At 52.2% G+C, this 14672-nt stretch overlaps 1 protein-coding gene across 3 annotated transcripts in view; it reads left to right on the forward strand.

The window, feature by feature from the left end:
- Positions 1-14672, forward strand: part of Acot7 (acyl-CoA thioesterase 7) — an 88434-nt gene that overhangs the window by 40507 nt on the left and 33255 nt on the right. For all 3 annotated transcript variants that reach the window (XM_051171283.1, XM_051171284.1, XM_051171285.1), the window contains exons 4-5: positions 1720-1811; positions 8439-8553. In XM_051171283.1, the coding sequence (XP_051027240.1) occupies positions 1720-1811; positions 8439-8553 (207 nt within the window). The remainder of the gene's footprint in view (positions 1-1719; positions 1812-8438; positions 8554-14672) is intronic.

Below are 14672 nucleotides of genomic sequence, written 5' to 3' on the forward strand. Positions count from 1 at the left end.
TCTGGTCTCAGGGCAGGGAGGCCTTCGAGTCTTGCCCCACAGCCCGTTGTTGTAGACTGGACTCTGGCACTCCTGGGTTCTCCCTGTGTTTCCCTGTCTAGTGCCCACTGGAAGGCGAGCCTGTGATCCCTGACTTCAGGGCAGCAGCCCTGAAGATGGCCCACTGCAGGGTGCAGAGTGCACAGTCAGCGAGTTCCCCTCATTTTGCTCAGGGCTGTTCATTTAGGTTTAGCAGGCCACTTGGGTTTCCATGGAAACCAGCTCTTCATGTTGGCTCTGAGTCCAACAGGAAATCTTTATTCCCAAAAGCAGGTTGTCAGATTCACTCAGTCAAAGCGTGGAGAAAATATTTTCCTATAGTGTGTGCCTGTGATTCCCAGGCGTGGGAGCCCACAGTCTTGTCTTGGGGGTGCCACGTGGTTGGGTGGGGCTGTGAGGCCTACCATTTTGGAATGGGAGGGCCCTTGCAGGCTTGTCTTCTAAAAGCCCCCTTGTGGGAGGACCTGCCTGGGAGTCTGGGGCTGTGTGGTGTTACCTTGGGGAAGCCCTGGGTCTCTACTGGGAAGGTACCTTAGAGGCAGCTGCTGGCGACTTCTCTAGGTTAGCCCAGAGACCACCCCTGCTCCTCCTGCCTCCCTCATCTCCTGCCTCGTGTGGTCCCTGCTCCACTCTGGGAATCTTTCGTGTTGTCAAAACCACTTTTTCCCCCTCCCGAGATAGGGTGTCTCTTGGCTGTCCTGGACATGCTTTGTAGACCAAGCTGGCCTCAAACTCACAGAGATCCGCCAGCCTGTTTCCTAGTGCTGGAATTACAGTGTGTGCCACTGTTCCCAGTGTAGTCAAAGCCACCTTTTAAAAAGTGACTGGATCTAGGGAGCCCTGGGTGTGTACTTAAGATATCACCAAGTTGCCAAGTGACCTTCTTCAAAGCTCTTGACCTCTCTGGCATTCTGGCTACTTTCTGATCAGCAGGGGCATGGGCCAGTGGACTGTGCATGCCTTTGGCACCAAAAGGCCATGACCAGTGGCTCTCAACCCAGATAGGCTTCCCTGCTTTGAGAGCTTCACAGTGCGCCATGTTGGGACTCAGTGCTCAGTGCTTCTTGTGGCAGAAGCTCTGGATTGGAGCATTTAAGCTAACCACTGGACTGTGAGGTAGAGGGGCTAGGGAGAACTAACTGACCTGTCCACACTGGGCCCGTGGAGCTGACCCAGGCTCTGTGCTTTGAGCAGTGGTTGGCCTTGCCTCTTCCTGACACATCAGGGCCCGCTCTGCTCTGCAATCTCTGCAGTTCACACATCCTGGTTGTGAGCACCCTTCAGGTGCCTGCCGGTGAGAATCTTGCAGCATTGGGTCTTCTTGGAAGATTCCTACTAGTCTGAGTTGAGGGTGTCAGGTCTTCATCTGGCAACGACAGTGTCTGCTTGTGGTGACTAGGGCTAGCCAGCGGCTCAGCCTGGCCTCCTCAGCCTCCTCATCAAACAGGCTCTTCCTCTGCTGGCAGATTTCTAGCCACACACTGCTTCTGTGGGGCTGACTCAGCTTGGAGCCTACAGTCTGAACCCCTTCCCCTCCTCTCTTTAAGGAGAGGGCTGCCACAGGTGCGGTGTGGCCCCATGCTTCCTTAATGGCAGTGTCCTCAGGCCAGGAGGCTGGACAGAACTTTGGGGACTAGGAGCCAAACTGAGGCATCACTCATGTGGTTTTCTTCTCTTAAGGTACCAAAAAGATGACCAATAAGGCCACCTTGTGGTATGTGCCCCTGTCACTGAGGAATGTGGACAAGGTCCTGGAAGTGCCTCCTATTGTGGTAAGGTAACCCCTCCCCTTGTCTCCTGGGGCAGACGCAGAGGCTGGGTCCCTCTGACTTGTGGGAAGCCCATGTAGCCAAGGAGCAGCTTAGAGGCACTGGGTAGAGTATAGCACTCAGGCCCTGGGAGCCAGGCAGGGCCTCTCTGGGTGGGTGGAGGAACATTGCTCTCATGCCCTGAGCAGGTACTGCAGCTCCTGAAATGTGCCTGTCAGGAGCCCATAGCCCATGGTAAGGCGTTCCTCTGTGTCAATTTGCCCAAAAGAATAAAAAGGAACTGATGACAGGGCTGTGAGTATTGTGTCCTGCTGAGAGCTGGGCTGATGGGCCAGGTAAGCCACCCCTGAAGACCCCAGAACAGGACTGCATCTCAGCCTCTGGTGCACCCACACGAGGACTTGGTCTTCTGTGGCCTGCTTTCCTTGCTTTCCCCTCTACTGCCCCTGCTGGCCCCCTGCCTCCTCTTTTGGGTGTCTCAGTGCATGTCCGTGTGAGCATAACCTTGGCAGGATGAGAACAGTCTGTGGGGCTTGTCTCTAAGATGGGTCCCACTTTGGGCAGGCTGTCTAGGGCAGTATTGTGTGACAAAACTTTTGCTGGGGAAATTCAACACATACGTCTACATGGCGCAAATAGAGAACCCACGACAGACCAAAGTGTGGATACCACCACAGCCCAGTTTCATGAACCAGTGAGTTTTATCGGGGTTACTTACAGGAGTAGAAATAGCTCAGATGCATCCTCAAAGTCTATCCCAGCATGAATGACAGATCACAGAAGCTGGGAACCTGGAATTCTGCACAGCCTGCAGGCTGCTCCTAGTGTCCTTTCCAAGTGACTCTTCCAAGCAGCTCTCTTCTTCCAGGCAGCTGGTCTGGTCTCAGGTTCGCTGAGGGTCTTTTTGTAGTTGAGCTTCACTTGTTTTCTTGACAGCTGGTCTGGTCTCAGAATTGTCTTTGAAGCTCAGCTTGTCTCAGTCTGTGCAGCTTGACTCTGTGCGTTTGAGGGGGACGCTCAGTGTTTATTGCTTGTCTGGCAAGGAGGGTGCTCAGTTTCAGGGACTTCCTGAAGCTCTTGAGTTGTTTACTTCCTTGTTTAAAGAACTTCTCTGTAGGGATGGCACGTTTCAACACTAGAGGAAACTTACACAACAGGAGGCCCTGTGGATGCCTTGTCAGAGACTTCAGATATCCGGGACCAGCTCCTCCCAAGTGTGATGATTCTCTTTGTGTGCCAGGAAAGAGTGTTGGCATCTGGGGACTGTCGCCTGTGGTGAGGATTTGCATAGCATGTGCCTTTAGGAAAGATAAACTGGGAGCTAGATGGTCAGGAGTGAGCCTGCTCTCTGCTTGTAGACCGCCAGAGATGGGCAGTGCAACACCCACAGGCCTTGCTCCTTTTGGGTGTCTTCTCTTCCTCACTGGGCTTAACAGGTGTGTTGGGGGCCTTCCCATGGGTGAGAGATAATGTTCTCTCCCCGCCCTTCTTCTCTCTCTTTCTCTCTGCTACCTTTCCAATTGTTCTGGGTCACCTGGGCCAAGGGACTTATGCTTTGTCATTATTCAGGGGTGCCCCTAAAGCTGGATTTCTGTCATCTCTCAACGTCATTGCTCAGTGGCCAGCTGGGCTTGAGTAGCAGGCCAAGGTGTGGTTGGCTATATCTGTGATTGCATACTCTTTCTTCCTGCTGCGTAGCCCAGGCTGGCTTTAAACTTGCCATCTTTCTAGCTAGGCATGCCCCCAACCCCAGCTGCTGGCATTACGGCTGTGCACCACTGCACCTAGCTACTCTTTTATTTTTTTTATTATTGCTCTTTATTTAGTTAGGCTGTTTCAGACTGGAAGGGTTGAGACAGGATCTCATACTCCAGGCTGACCTGTAGAAATTGTTATGTGGCCCAGGATGACTTGAACCCCTGAGCATCCTGCCTATACCTCCCAAGCACTGAGATTAGACCTGTGGCTAGCTGCAGGAAGGGAGTGTAATGGTCATTAGCGAAGCAGAGGGGCTGGGGGAGAGGGACAAGGGCTGCCAGAGCCATGCTTGTCGTGCTCGGCCTGGCTAGAGTCCCTTCACTAGGGGCAGGGTTTCTCTGTGTAGCCCTGGCTGTCCTGGACTCACTCTCTAGACCAGGCTGGCCTCGAACTCATTCACTAGGTATTTTTAAGAACACTTTGAGGGCTGGAGAGATGGCTCAGTGGTTAAGAGCACTGCCTGCTCTTCCAAAGGACCCCGGTTCAATTCCCAGCACCCACATGGCAGCTCACAACTGTCTGTAACTCCAAGATCTGACACTCTCATACTAAGGCACATTAAAATTAAAAATTAAAAAAAAAAAAAAAAAAAAAGAACACTTTGAAGCCATGTAGTGGCCCATACCTGTGTAGGGTTTCTCTGTGTAGCCTTTATTGTCCTGGACTTGCTTTGTAGACCAGTCTGGCCCCAAACTCACAGAGATCCGCCTGCCTCTGCCTCCCGAGTGCTGGGATTAAAGGTGTGCGCCATCACGCCCAGCTTCTCTTCATTTTTTTAAAGGGCAGCTTAGCCTTGGCCTGGCTGTGTCAATGCTGGTTACCATGTTGTGCTAAGCCGGTGGTTCTCAGCCTGTACACTGTGACTCCTTTGGGTGTTGAACGACCCTTCCACAGGTGTTTGCCTAAGAGGCAGGAAAATATACTTACATTGTGATTCATAACAACAGCAAAATTACAGTTATGAAGTAGCAATGAACTAGTTGTATGGTTGGGGGGTCACCGCAACATGAGGAACTGTAGTAAAAGGTCGTGGCATTAGGAAGGCTGAGAACCACTGTGCTAAGCCAGCCTCTTCCTGTGAGGAACTCAGACACAGTGTAAGGTCAGGTACTGAGGCAGGTGGTTCACAGAGCGGCCTCTCTTAGTGCCTTGAGACTGCTCTGACAAAATACTATAGAAAAACCAAAGAAGGCCAGACATGGTGGTGCACACCTTTAATCACAGCACTTGAGAGGCAGAGGCAGGATGGTCTCCGTGCATTGGAAGCCAACCTGGTTTACATATAGCGTTCTAGGACAGCCAGGGCTACATAGAGAGACTCGGTCTCAAAATTAAATTCAATTAAAATTAAAACTATAGAAGAATATATATTTTTTAATAGTTCTGAATGTCAGGCCCAAAATTCAGGTGTGGCCAAGGCCCTAGGCCCTCTGGAGCTCAAGGGGAAGCCTGCATGTCCCAGTTTTGCTCCTGGTGGTGCAGTTACGCTGGCCTACAGTGGCATCACCCAGTCTCTGCCTGTCTCGCTCACCTTCCTTGACTGAGTCTTTGTATGGTTTTAGAGAGACACCGTTAACTCATTTTAACCAGCTGCGTTTACAAACCCATTTCCAGGAATGTCCACATTCTGAGGTCCCAAGGTTCTCTTTTGATGAACCCTGTTTAACCCAGGCGTGCTCCTTAGATCCAGTGGCAGTTATGTGCACGGCAGCAGCCACGAGAGCAGGTGTGCATTCTCACCTTGGCCTTGGAGGTCTCAGCCAGGTCCCTCAGGAACACCCACACAGTATGAGTCCCTGGCTGGTGGCTGTGGCGCCCTGTGCGCCCTCCAAACATTATTAGACAGGCCTATGGCTGCTGCCGCCCTTTCACATGTCAGGCTCTGGGTGATTCAGAAAGTCCTCACCACAGGGCAGGCGCTCTGCCCACTCTTAGCCCAGTCTTCTCACGCAGTCACGCGTGCCCACCATGTGCTGAGGACGCTGCCTTTTTGTGTGCTTTGTGCTTTGGGGTTGATGACACATAATGCTGGTTGGGCTTCACAGGGCAGTGTGTTGAAACCCGGCCACCAAGCTGAGGCCCAGGGGCTGAGGAAGTACAGGAACCCCAGCTGCCTCTTCCCACAGATGCCAAGTGCGCAAGGTGGGACCCATCATCACTGGGAATATAGGCTACTGTTTGCCCTGGCAGGGTCCTGACCCGGCGGAAGTCCTGACTTCCTTCCTTGCTCTAGGAGGTGAGTGCTTGGATTTAATCCAAGCTGGGGCTTTGGATTCTACAAGCTTCCTTCTGCCAGCCTCGCAGATACCAGCATTCGTTAAAGAAAGTGTACAGCTCTCTGTAGCTATGTGTAGCATACGTGTGCATGCACAGACACACAGCATAGGCATGCATGCATGCATGCTTGTGCATGCACACATGTACAGCACAGGTGCACGTACAGCACAGGCGCATGCTCACTGGCAAGCACACACACATACACATCCATAGCACAGGCATGAGCAGGCTAGTTAGCACATGTGGCTGTTTATAGTGGTCGCTGTCACTTTAGAGTGTGACTTGTCCCCTTGTTCCATCTCCTTCCTCAGCCTGGCAGAGTGCAGCTTTCCCTGTGATTATTAAAAGAAGTCAGCTGGGTGGGTGTATGAGGCCCCTGGTATTGAGCGTAATGGCTTTTCTGGAGAGTTTTGATGAACTGAGCTGCCTGCTGCTTGTAATTAGCTGGTCTGATACGCCCTTGGCCAGCCTGAGGCAGAATGTGCCTGCATGTAAAGAAGCTAGGCCTCTCCGCTTGTGAGGCGTCGGCCCTAGACTAGCCCCTCAGGCTCTGGGCATACGTGCATAGGTCAGACAAGCCTGCTGGGCACCATGAGGACTTGTGAGACCCAGCGGCAGGAGGCTGGCTCTTTGTTAGGCAGCAGGTTTTTTTTTTTTTCCTTTTTTGTTCATTTTAATTTTTAAATTATGTATATTTTGTATGTGTGTAAGTGTGACTGTGCATGTGCATGCCTCTGCATGTATGTGGGTGTCAGAGCACAATCAGCGGGAGCCAGTCCTCTCTTTATACCGTGTGGGCCCAGGTGTCGGGCTTAGCTGCAAGTGTCTTTACCTGGTGAGCCAGTTCTCTGCCCTCTTGTTTTTGTTTCTAAGGTAAGCGCTTGTTCTGTAACTGGCTTTGAACTTGCCTCCTAGCTCAGTCTCCTATGAGCTAGGATTACAGGTGTGATGTTGCTTGGCTTAAAACATTTTCTTTTTTGATATTTTATTTTTATTTTGTGCGTATGAGTGTTTGCCTGCATGTATGTCTGTGCAGCCCGTGTGTGCCGTGCCCTGTAAAGGCCGGAAGTGTGTGAGATCACCTGGGTGCTGGGAATTGAACCTGGGTCCTCTGGATGAACAGTCAGTGCTTGTATCCACTGAGCCATCACTGCAGTCAGAGCTTGGCTTTGTTTCTGTTATTTTTGTGGTGTTGTAGGTGGCATTGAGCTATGGCACCGGTCCTCTCGAGCCCTGAGAGGGCGTTTCTTGAGGACATTGGAGTTCTGCCATAGTTGCGTGTTATAGACCAAGCACAGGCACAGACGCTGCTCTTGCCGTGAAGTGCTGGGCACAGGTGTCCGTCCGCTCACCGAGGGGAAGGCTGAGTCCCTCTTGCAGTGTCTGGTGCTCCTTGCAGTGGGGCCTAGCTTGTATCTTTTGAGCAGCTCTCTCCCGTCCCTCCTTGGCCCACTTTGAAGAGGCATGCTCTAGTTGAAGGGGTGTAGTTAATCCCCAAAATGGTGCTCAGACCTGCTCGTCTGAGAAGCCAAGCCTAGAGCGAAGGCACGGCTTTGTAAAGGGAGCCTGAAGCTGCTGTCATCGGGCTTTGACAGGGAGAGGAGGTCCTGAGGGCTTGGCCAGTGGTGCAGGCTGAGTGAGGAAGCAGGGGAGGCTGACTGCCAGGCCACTAGCTAGGCAGTGGTCAGCATGCCCGGCTGGGCTGAAGGCGGAGGGGAGGCGGGAGGGGGAGAAGGGGCTGCCTCTGGTGGCTTGGAGGAGAACAGACAGGAGACTTAGTGCATGCCTGTGGCTAAACCCCCAGCCCCCCGCCAGTGAGACAGCGCACTGAGGCGCCAACATTGAGAGCTCTCAACTTGTGTTGATAGAGTTTATTTTTTAATTTATATTTTTCTATTTTTTCAAGATAGAATTTCTCTGTTCTAGCCCTGGCTGTCCTGGAACTTGCTCTGTAGACAAGGATGGCCTTGAATTCAGAGAGCCCCCTGCCCCTGCCTTCCTTGTACTGGGATTAGATTTTGTATTCACACTCATGGCTAGCTCTCCCCTCTGGCTGACCAGGATGCCTTGAAGCTGTTTGAGCCTTGGCTGCCTGCCTGTGCACAGGTGCTGCCTGCTCCCTGGCTGGTGCTCAGCAGCGACGGAAGCAGAGGTGATGGCACTCATGATCCTGGAGTTCTGCAGCTTAATGGTCAGGAGGGTCAGAGGCCAAGTGACAGGATATGGCCAAGGGTCATCAGAGTGGCATTGCTTTAGTAGCAGAAGCCAGGACCTGCTAAGTGACTGGCGATTATGGGTCAAACAGACTGTTGCAGTGAGATAATGAAATGGATTTTGTTCCAGCTTTCATGTGCGCAGTACGACTTTTATATATCCACAGTCATGTAGCGACGTGCCCCTGATGTCCACTAGGCTGTGTCAGGGGCACACCACGAAACTTTCATCTGCTCTGTGTCCCTGTTACGTAGTGGTCACATCATCAGAAGACAGGGGGCAGTCCCAGTTACAAAGTATTAGAAGGGAGACTGTGGCCCCGAGCCTGGAGGGTATGTGTCCCCACTGCACTTGACCCTCTGTCTGCATTTCTTTCCACAGTATTTGCGGCAGGAGCAGGAGGAGGAGGGCCGGAAACGCTATGAAGCCCAGAAACTGGAACGCATGGAAACCAAGTGGAGGAACGGGGACATCGTCCAGCCTGTGCTGAACCCAGGTGAAGGCCGGGGCTGGCCAAGGGGCTGGGTGGGCTGACACCAGGGCAGCGCCCTTCCTCAGCACACCTCACAAGGCACAGAAACTCAATAGTCAGTGTGTTGTCTCTCTCCTGTGGGCTCTTGGGTGTGGAATTCTCTCATGGAGCCAGGCAGACCTCCCTGGAGCACAGGGAGAGGTGGCACGGGTACCTCCTGAGACTCTGGGTGTATTCTGTCATACTAACGCTGTCATGGTGTCTGCAGAGGGCCGCTTGCTTATTTTGTTTTTGTTTTTGTTGACACTCTTGAGTTTGCTCAGGAGCTTTTTTTTTTTTTTTTTTTTTTTTTTTTTTGAGAAAATGCTCATATCATTAGGAAAAAAAGGCCTGTGATCAGGAGATGACCGCAGACTTAAGTGCCGTTTCTTCACAGGCTGCTGTAGGTAGTAATTTGCCTCAGTAACTCTGTCATCCTCACCACACAAGTGACAAGCCTCAGCCCTCTTTGTCAGATTGTTCCTTCTCTTTCTCTGTCCCCTGCCAGGTTGGCCCATGTTTTCATGCACTGTCTGTGGAAAAACCAAATAGGGCCTCCCCAGGTTCCTTGGAGCCATCAGGGCAGGGTCTTGGCATGACTGCCTCCCAGGAACTTGGTGAGGGATTGCGATTGGGCCGGCCTTTAGAAGGAGGTTTTCCTGGTAGACCGTGTAACTCCAAGTACCCTGAGTGTACAGCCACACAGTTTAATAGTGTTGAGATTTCTTTCTAGAATGAGCTGCAAGCTTCTCTGCCTTGCCTTCCCTGACCTGGGCTCAGGACTTCTGTGCTGTCTTCCATGCTGTCCCTGAGCTGAGGACTTCTGGCCTCCAGTGCCTCCGGTCCCTAGTTGGGTGGAAGTTTGTCTCTTACTTGGCTCTCTCAGTTCGTGTGTCCTGGGTACACTCTGTGGCAGTCCATGCAGTGCTACTAATGTGCATGGGGTGCTCAGCCAGATTCTACCTGAAGGTGTCGGTTTGCCTATGGCTCATTCCCCTCTCTCAGCACTTGCCATCTGAGGCCAATGGGACTATGCAGGGTTACCAAAACTTTACTGTCCCCTGTGCTGCCCCTCCCCCACCTCCATCTGCTTTTAACAGAAGAGAAAGAAGTGGGGAGAGAGAGAGAGAAAGCAAAAACCTGAACTGGGCATGGTGGTTCATGCGTGTAATCCCAGCGTTCGGGTGGCAGAGGCAGTCAGTTCAGCTCTAGCCTGGACTACATAGCAAGGCATCATCTCAAAAACACAGAGATAGGTCAGTTCCCCTCAGTGGTGCTGAGAACCACAAGGCTAGACCCTGGGAGATGGATGTTGCCCGACCATATAGGAATTGGACCAGACGGTACTGTGGGCTGTTAATCACTGTGGCCTCCTTGCCCATGAGGGAGCTGGCCAGGGCCGTCCCCTGTGACTGTGATACAGGGGACATTTCACAGCACGTTGCTCTTTGGTGACAGCAATTGAAGCTGGCATTGTGAACTCATGGCTTTCTGATGGGTTTTTACATCTTAGTTTTGTTTTTCTGTATCTTGAAAAAAATACATCTTCCGCAAGTGATAAGATTTGACACACAACTCTGAAATGTGTGTAATAGCAGTCACATGATCCTTCCTAGGCAAAGGGTTCTGCCGTTGAGCCCTCTGCCTAGCCACTGTGTTTCTGACTTGGTGTTCTTGTGGGTCCCTGTGCCTGTCCTCCTGCCGTAGGCTGGGCTGGCCTGTCCTGTAGGGTGGTCTGCCCACAGGAGCTGAAGACAAGGGTCTTGTCTTTTCAAGATGTAGTTGTTCTGTGGTCTTCCCTGGGGAGATGTGACCGACAACAGAAGAAGAAAATAATTAAATCCCAGTCTCTCTTGGCGAGCTCCTTCGTTTGACTGGAGTTGCTTCGAGGGGTGTAGATGATGGGCTGGGGGGTATAGGCACATGACCAGCTATCAGCAATTAATAACTAGTTATATACCCTGGAAGAAAGGGGCCATATACACCAGTTCTCGAGAAGTCTTGTGAATTTCCTCTCCCTTCCATGTGGGTAATCAGCTGCCTTTACCTCAGGGTGGCAGTGGCCACATCAGGCTTGGAGGACAGAGCCCTACAGTGTAATACTCTGGCTTCCCCTCCCTCACTTAGTCACCTATCAGCCACTTGTGCAACTAGAACCTGGGCCCAGACTGTGTTGCCCAGCAACCCCTGGGCCACCTGTCTTTCAGGGAGTCTGGTAGCTCTTTAGAAGCTAGCTTTCTCTGTCTGTTGTTTTCTCTGTCTGACTTTTGAGCTGCTAGGTTGATGGCCATCAGCTGCACAGTCAGCACTGTTGGGTTTATGAGGCAGTTGGCCTTACCTCAGACATGACCTAGTGCTGTCTTCACTGGTCCTTGAAATACTGTTCACTTCTCAAGCTACCCCAGGCAGAGCAGGAGGGTGGGTGGGGTGGGGCGGGGCGGGGCGGGGCGTGGGCCTTGGCAGGCCACCAAGCTCCTAGGCCTAGATTGAGATCTGCCTTTGAGAGTTAGCAGTACTGAGGAAGATGTGCCCAGAGCTGCCCCGTGGAGGACGAGAGCTGACCAGCCTGGCTGTGGGGCCCCAGCCTTAGGTCTGAAGTTCTCTGGTGTCCAACCCATCCAGCTTGGCCATGATCCTGGTTCCTTCCACACTTAGTCTTGGAGGGCTTTGGTATGCAAAGACAGGGAAGGTTCTGGAGTTTGCTTGGGTTTCAGTCCTTGTCCTATGGACACCTCATCCTCACTTGTCTTGACAGGAGCAGACAAGGCAGCCACTGAGCCTCAGGCTTGCTGGGGTGAAGAGGTGGCTGTGTTGTAGGTGGTTGCGGTGTGGCCTGCCTTCTGGTACACTGGCGGAAGGGTGTCCACAACTCTGAAGGCTGGGAAGGTATCCCAGCCCTGAGGTGGGATCCTGAGGCACTGGAGCCCAGGAGCCTCACAGCTCTGAGAGGAGACCTCCTCAACAGAGACGATGCGGCTCCCAGAGGAGGGTCACCCCTGAGGAGCTGAGGAGCCTTGGAGCCTGAGCACCACTCCATCTTTGCTTCTTCTTTCTTCTCCTCTTCTTTTCTTCTGACAAGTGGGTCACAGCAGATTTATTGGAGAGATGAATCTGGGAGTGGCTGTCTCTGCTCCTGGGAGAAGACAGCAGGGAACTAGGCAGACACAGCCTTTCTGGGGTGTTCCTTAGGGGGCGGAGTTTTCTGGGGGAACAGGCCTTTCCAGGGTGTAGATTGGTAGGAGTTCAAGCCTGAACTGTGGGAAGCTCAGGGATTGGTGGGGTTTTGTCCAGACTTCTCATCTCAAATTAGCATGATCTGAGCAGCAGGAATAGTCACTGTGGACAGCTCCCGCTGAGGCACCAACAGAAGCTGCCATTTTGTCTCTCTTCCCCACTGCCCTGAGGCATAAGGAGGAGTGGCCACGGCTTTGGGACAGACTACTTTTGCCATCCTAGGCTGAGGCTTGAGGCAGGGCACTGCAGCTTCAGCTGGGCGGGAGGGTGGTGGTGGTGTCAGGTGAAGCGGCTTAGATCCAGCCACAACCAGGGCAGCGGAGAAATCCCTACAGGCTGGATTACATGGAGCAGAGAAGTGGATAGGCTCCGAGAGGCGGTGTCTAGAGCCTCTGAAACCTGGCCGGGGAGCTTGACTAGGGGCCTCTACATAGTAATTGCTGCAGCAGGGACCCCTCACCATGTTAGTACATGGTGCAGTTCCTGCTTGGGCAGACTCTAAACTAAGGGTGAGTTCTCCTTCAGATGCTAGAGACGGGAGGACTCAGGGCCCCTTGTTCCTGTAGCTTTGCCCTCTGATAAAAATTGTATATGTTTATCACATATAATATGATAGTGTGTGTGTGTGTGTGTGTGTGTGTGTGTGTAAAGCCTTCCAGGATGGGTCCCAGAATCCAAGTGTCCACAATTTCCATGTATAGAGAGTGAGCTTGCATCCAGCCTCATGCTGTGTCTGACACATGGAGCCTTCACATGCATAGCCTCCTATGTATATTAGTTGTTTTAGCTAGAATTATATATATATATATAGAAAATGCCTACTATAATGTAAATGCTATTAAATGGTTGCTAATCTGTATATTTACGGAGTAATGACCAAACCCCTCTGTATGTGTACAGCCCAAACATACTTCTGTCTTCCCAGTTCTCTTCAGGCAGGTTCTCTATACAGCCCAGGCAGTCGTTGAACTCAGCATCCTCCTGCCTCAGCCTCTTGAATGTATCACTGCTTATGCTGAAAGGATTTTGTTTTTTATTTTGGTTTTGGGTTTGTTGGTTTTTCAAGGCAGGGTTTCTCTGTGTAGCCTTGGCTGTCCTGGACTGGCTTTGTAGACCAGGCTGGCAAGGATTTTTGATTGCAGGTCGGCTCCAGATTTAGAGAGGGCTGACCTGTGGCATACTGTGGAAGCAAGCTAGCAAGCGACTTTGAAGGTCTCCTGGGAAGGGTCACTGCAGGGGCTCACATTCCAGAGATTGGCTAGGTCAGGTCTAGAAGCATCCCACTGCTCTTCTGAGAGTGGGGGTCATCCCTCTTTCCCCAGTGGGGCCGTGCCAGCATGGCCAGCTGTGTTTAAGGGACAGGGAGGGGATAGGCCTGACAGTTTTCTGCTCATAGCATCTTCATCAGCATATTTGCACATGGAGACCTCCTCACCTCAAGGGCAGTTCCAAGGTCCTCCCAGCCTTGGTCCCTTCCATGGAACCTGCATCTGAGGCCTGGAGAACAGCCCAGTGACAGGCAGCTGAGCTCCACTGAGCCATTGTGTCAGGCCAAGGCCATGGGGCTGTTCCTGCAGCTCTCTGGAAGCTGCTTCTTGTCCACTGTTGACACTGGCATCACTCACAGTGGACACAGGGGAATGGGGTACCATGTGCCTGCTTGTCTGAGATGTTTCTTCAGTTCCTTGTAGATCTGGTCACTGTGGTCAGTTCCCAGGAGGGTGACCACACCCAGGTTCTTCCCAGGCATGCTTCCCTGTGCACTTCATTCTTCCTCAGCCCATCCTCTCTTCCTCTTTCAATACCATCACAGCATTCTTGAATCAAAGCTGAGTCCGGACAAGCTTTCGCTTTCATTTCCTTCAGCCCCAGATTTGGAGGCAGGAGGAATGTCTGATCCTTGATGCCCAGGTCTCTGAACTCTGCTTACAAACTGGCTGCTGCTTTCTGGAGCGGTCTGTCCTGGTGCCTGCCCAGGAGCAGGGGAAGCACAGGTGTCACCATGACTCGGGCCATGCAGTGTGCCCTGCCTTTCATGCTGGTGTGCCGGAAGTAACCCTTGGAATCTACAAGGAAAGGCTCTCACCTGGGCAGCACCTCACGTCCGGCACTGGAGTCTGGCTGTATCTGGTCATAGCAGACCCCTTTCACATGTTTCCTGTGTCACATAAAATGTAGAATATAGGGGACAGAAGGGGCTGTGCTTGACTCAACTGACCAAAGAAGGAAGTGCTCACCCCAGTACTAGTCCCACAGCGGCCAGTTATGAAGATATCTTGAGACCCATGACCAGACACCACGCCAAAACTAAGATTTCCTCTCAGCCATCGTGGACCTGGTGCCTCAAGGACCACTTGCTTGTGACTATCTTAGGGCTGCCATCTGCCGTGGTCCCAACAACCAGTGCACCCTGTGTGACTGAAATCAGAGCCTGAGGATTCTGAGCTCTCTCAGGGCACATGCTTCTGAGTTAAGAGTGTTTAAGGCCAGACCCCCAGCTTTCTGGCTTTCTTGCTGCCTGGTGGCATCAAGCGCCTATCTTTAGTTTGAAGTCCATATGGCTTGTGTTTGCTTGCTCAAGCTACACAGGCCCAGCGTAGTAGGTAAACAGCAGGGCCTGGCGTCTCTCACTTGGAGGCTGAAGTTCTCAGGCCCTGTCAGCAGTGGTCTCCCAGCTTGTGGATGCAGCAGTGGTCTCCCAGCTTGTGGATGTCGAGGGGCCTCTCATACCCTCTTCCGAGGATATTGCCGGTGTCTGACCAGGCTGTGGCTTATTAGCTTCATCCTAGCCTATCTGCCTCCTCAAGAGGTCATCTCTGTATAGTGTCGTGTTCTGAGGACGTGGGAGCTGAGGATGAACACTCACCCAG

This window comes from Acomys russatus, chromosome 29 (genome assembly GCF_903995435.1).
Source record: "Acomys russatus chromosome 29, mAcoRus1.1, whole genome shotgun sequence".
Lineage (NCBI taxonomy): Eukaryota > Metazoa > Chordata > Mammalia > Rodentia > Muridae > Acomys > Acomys russatus.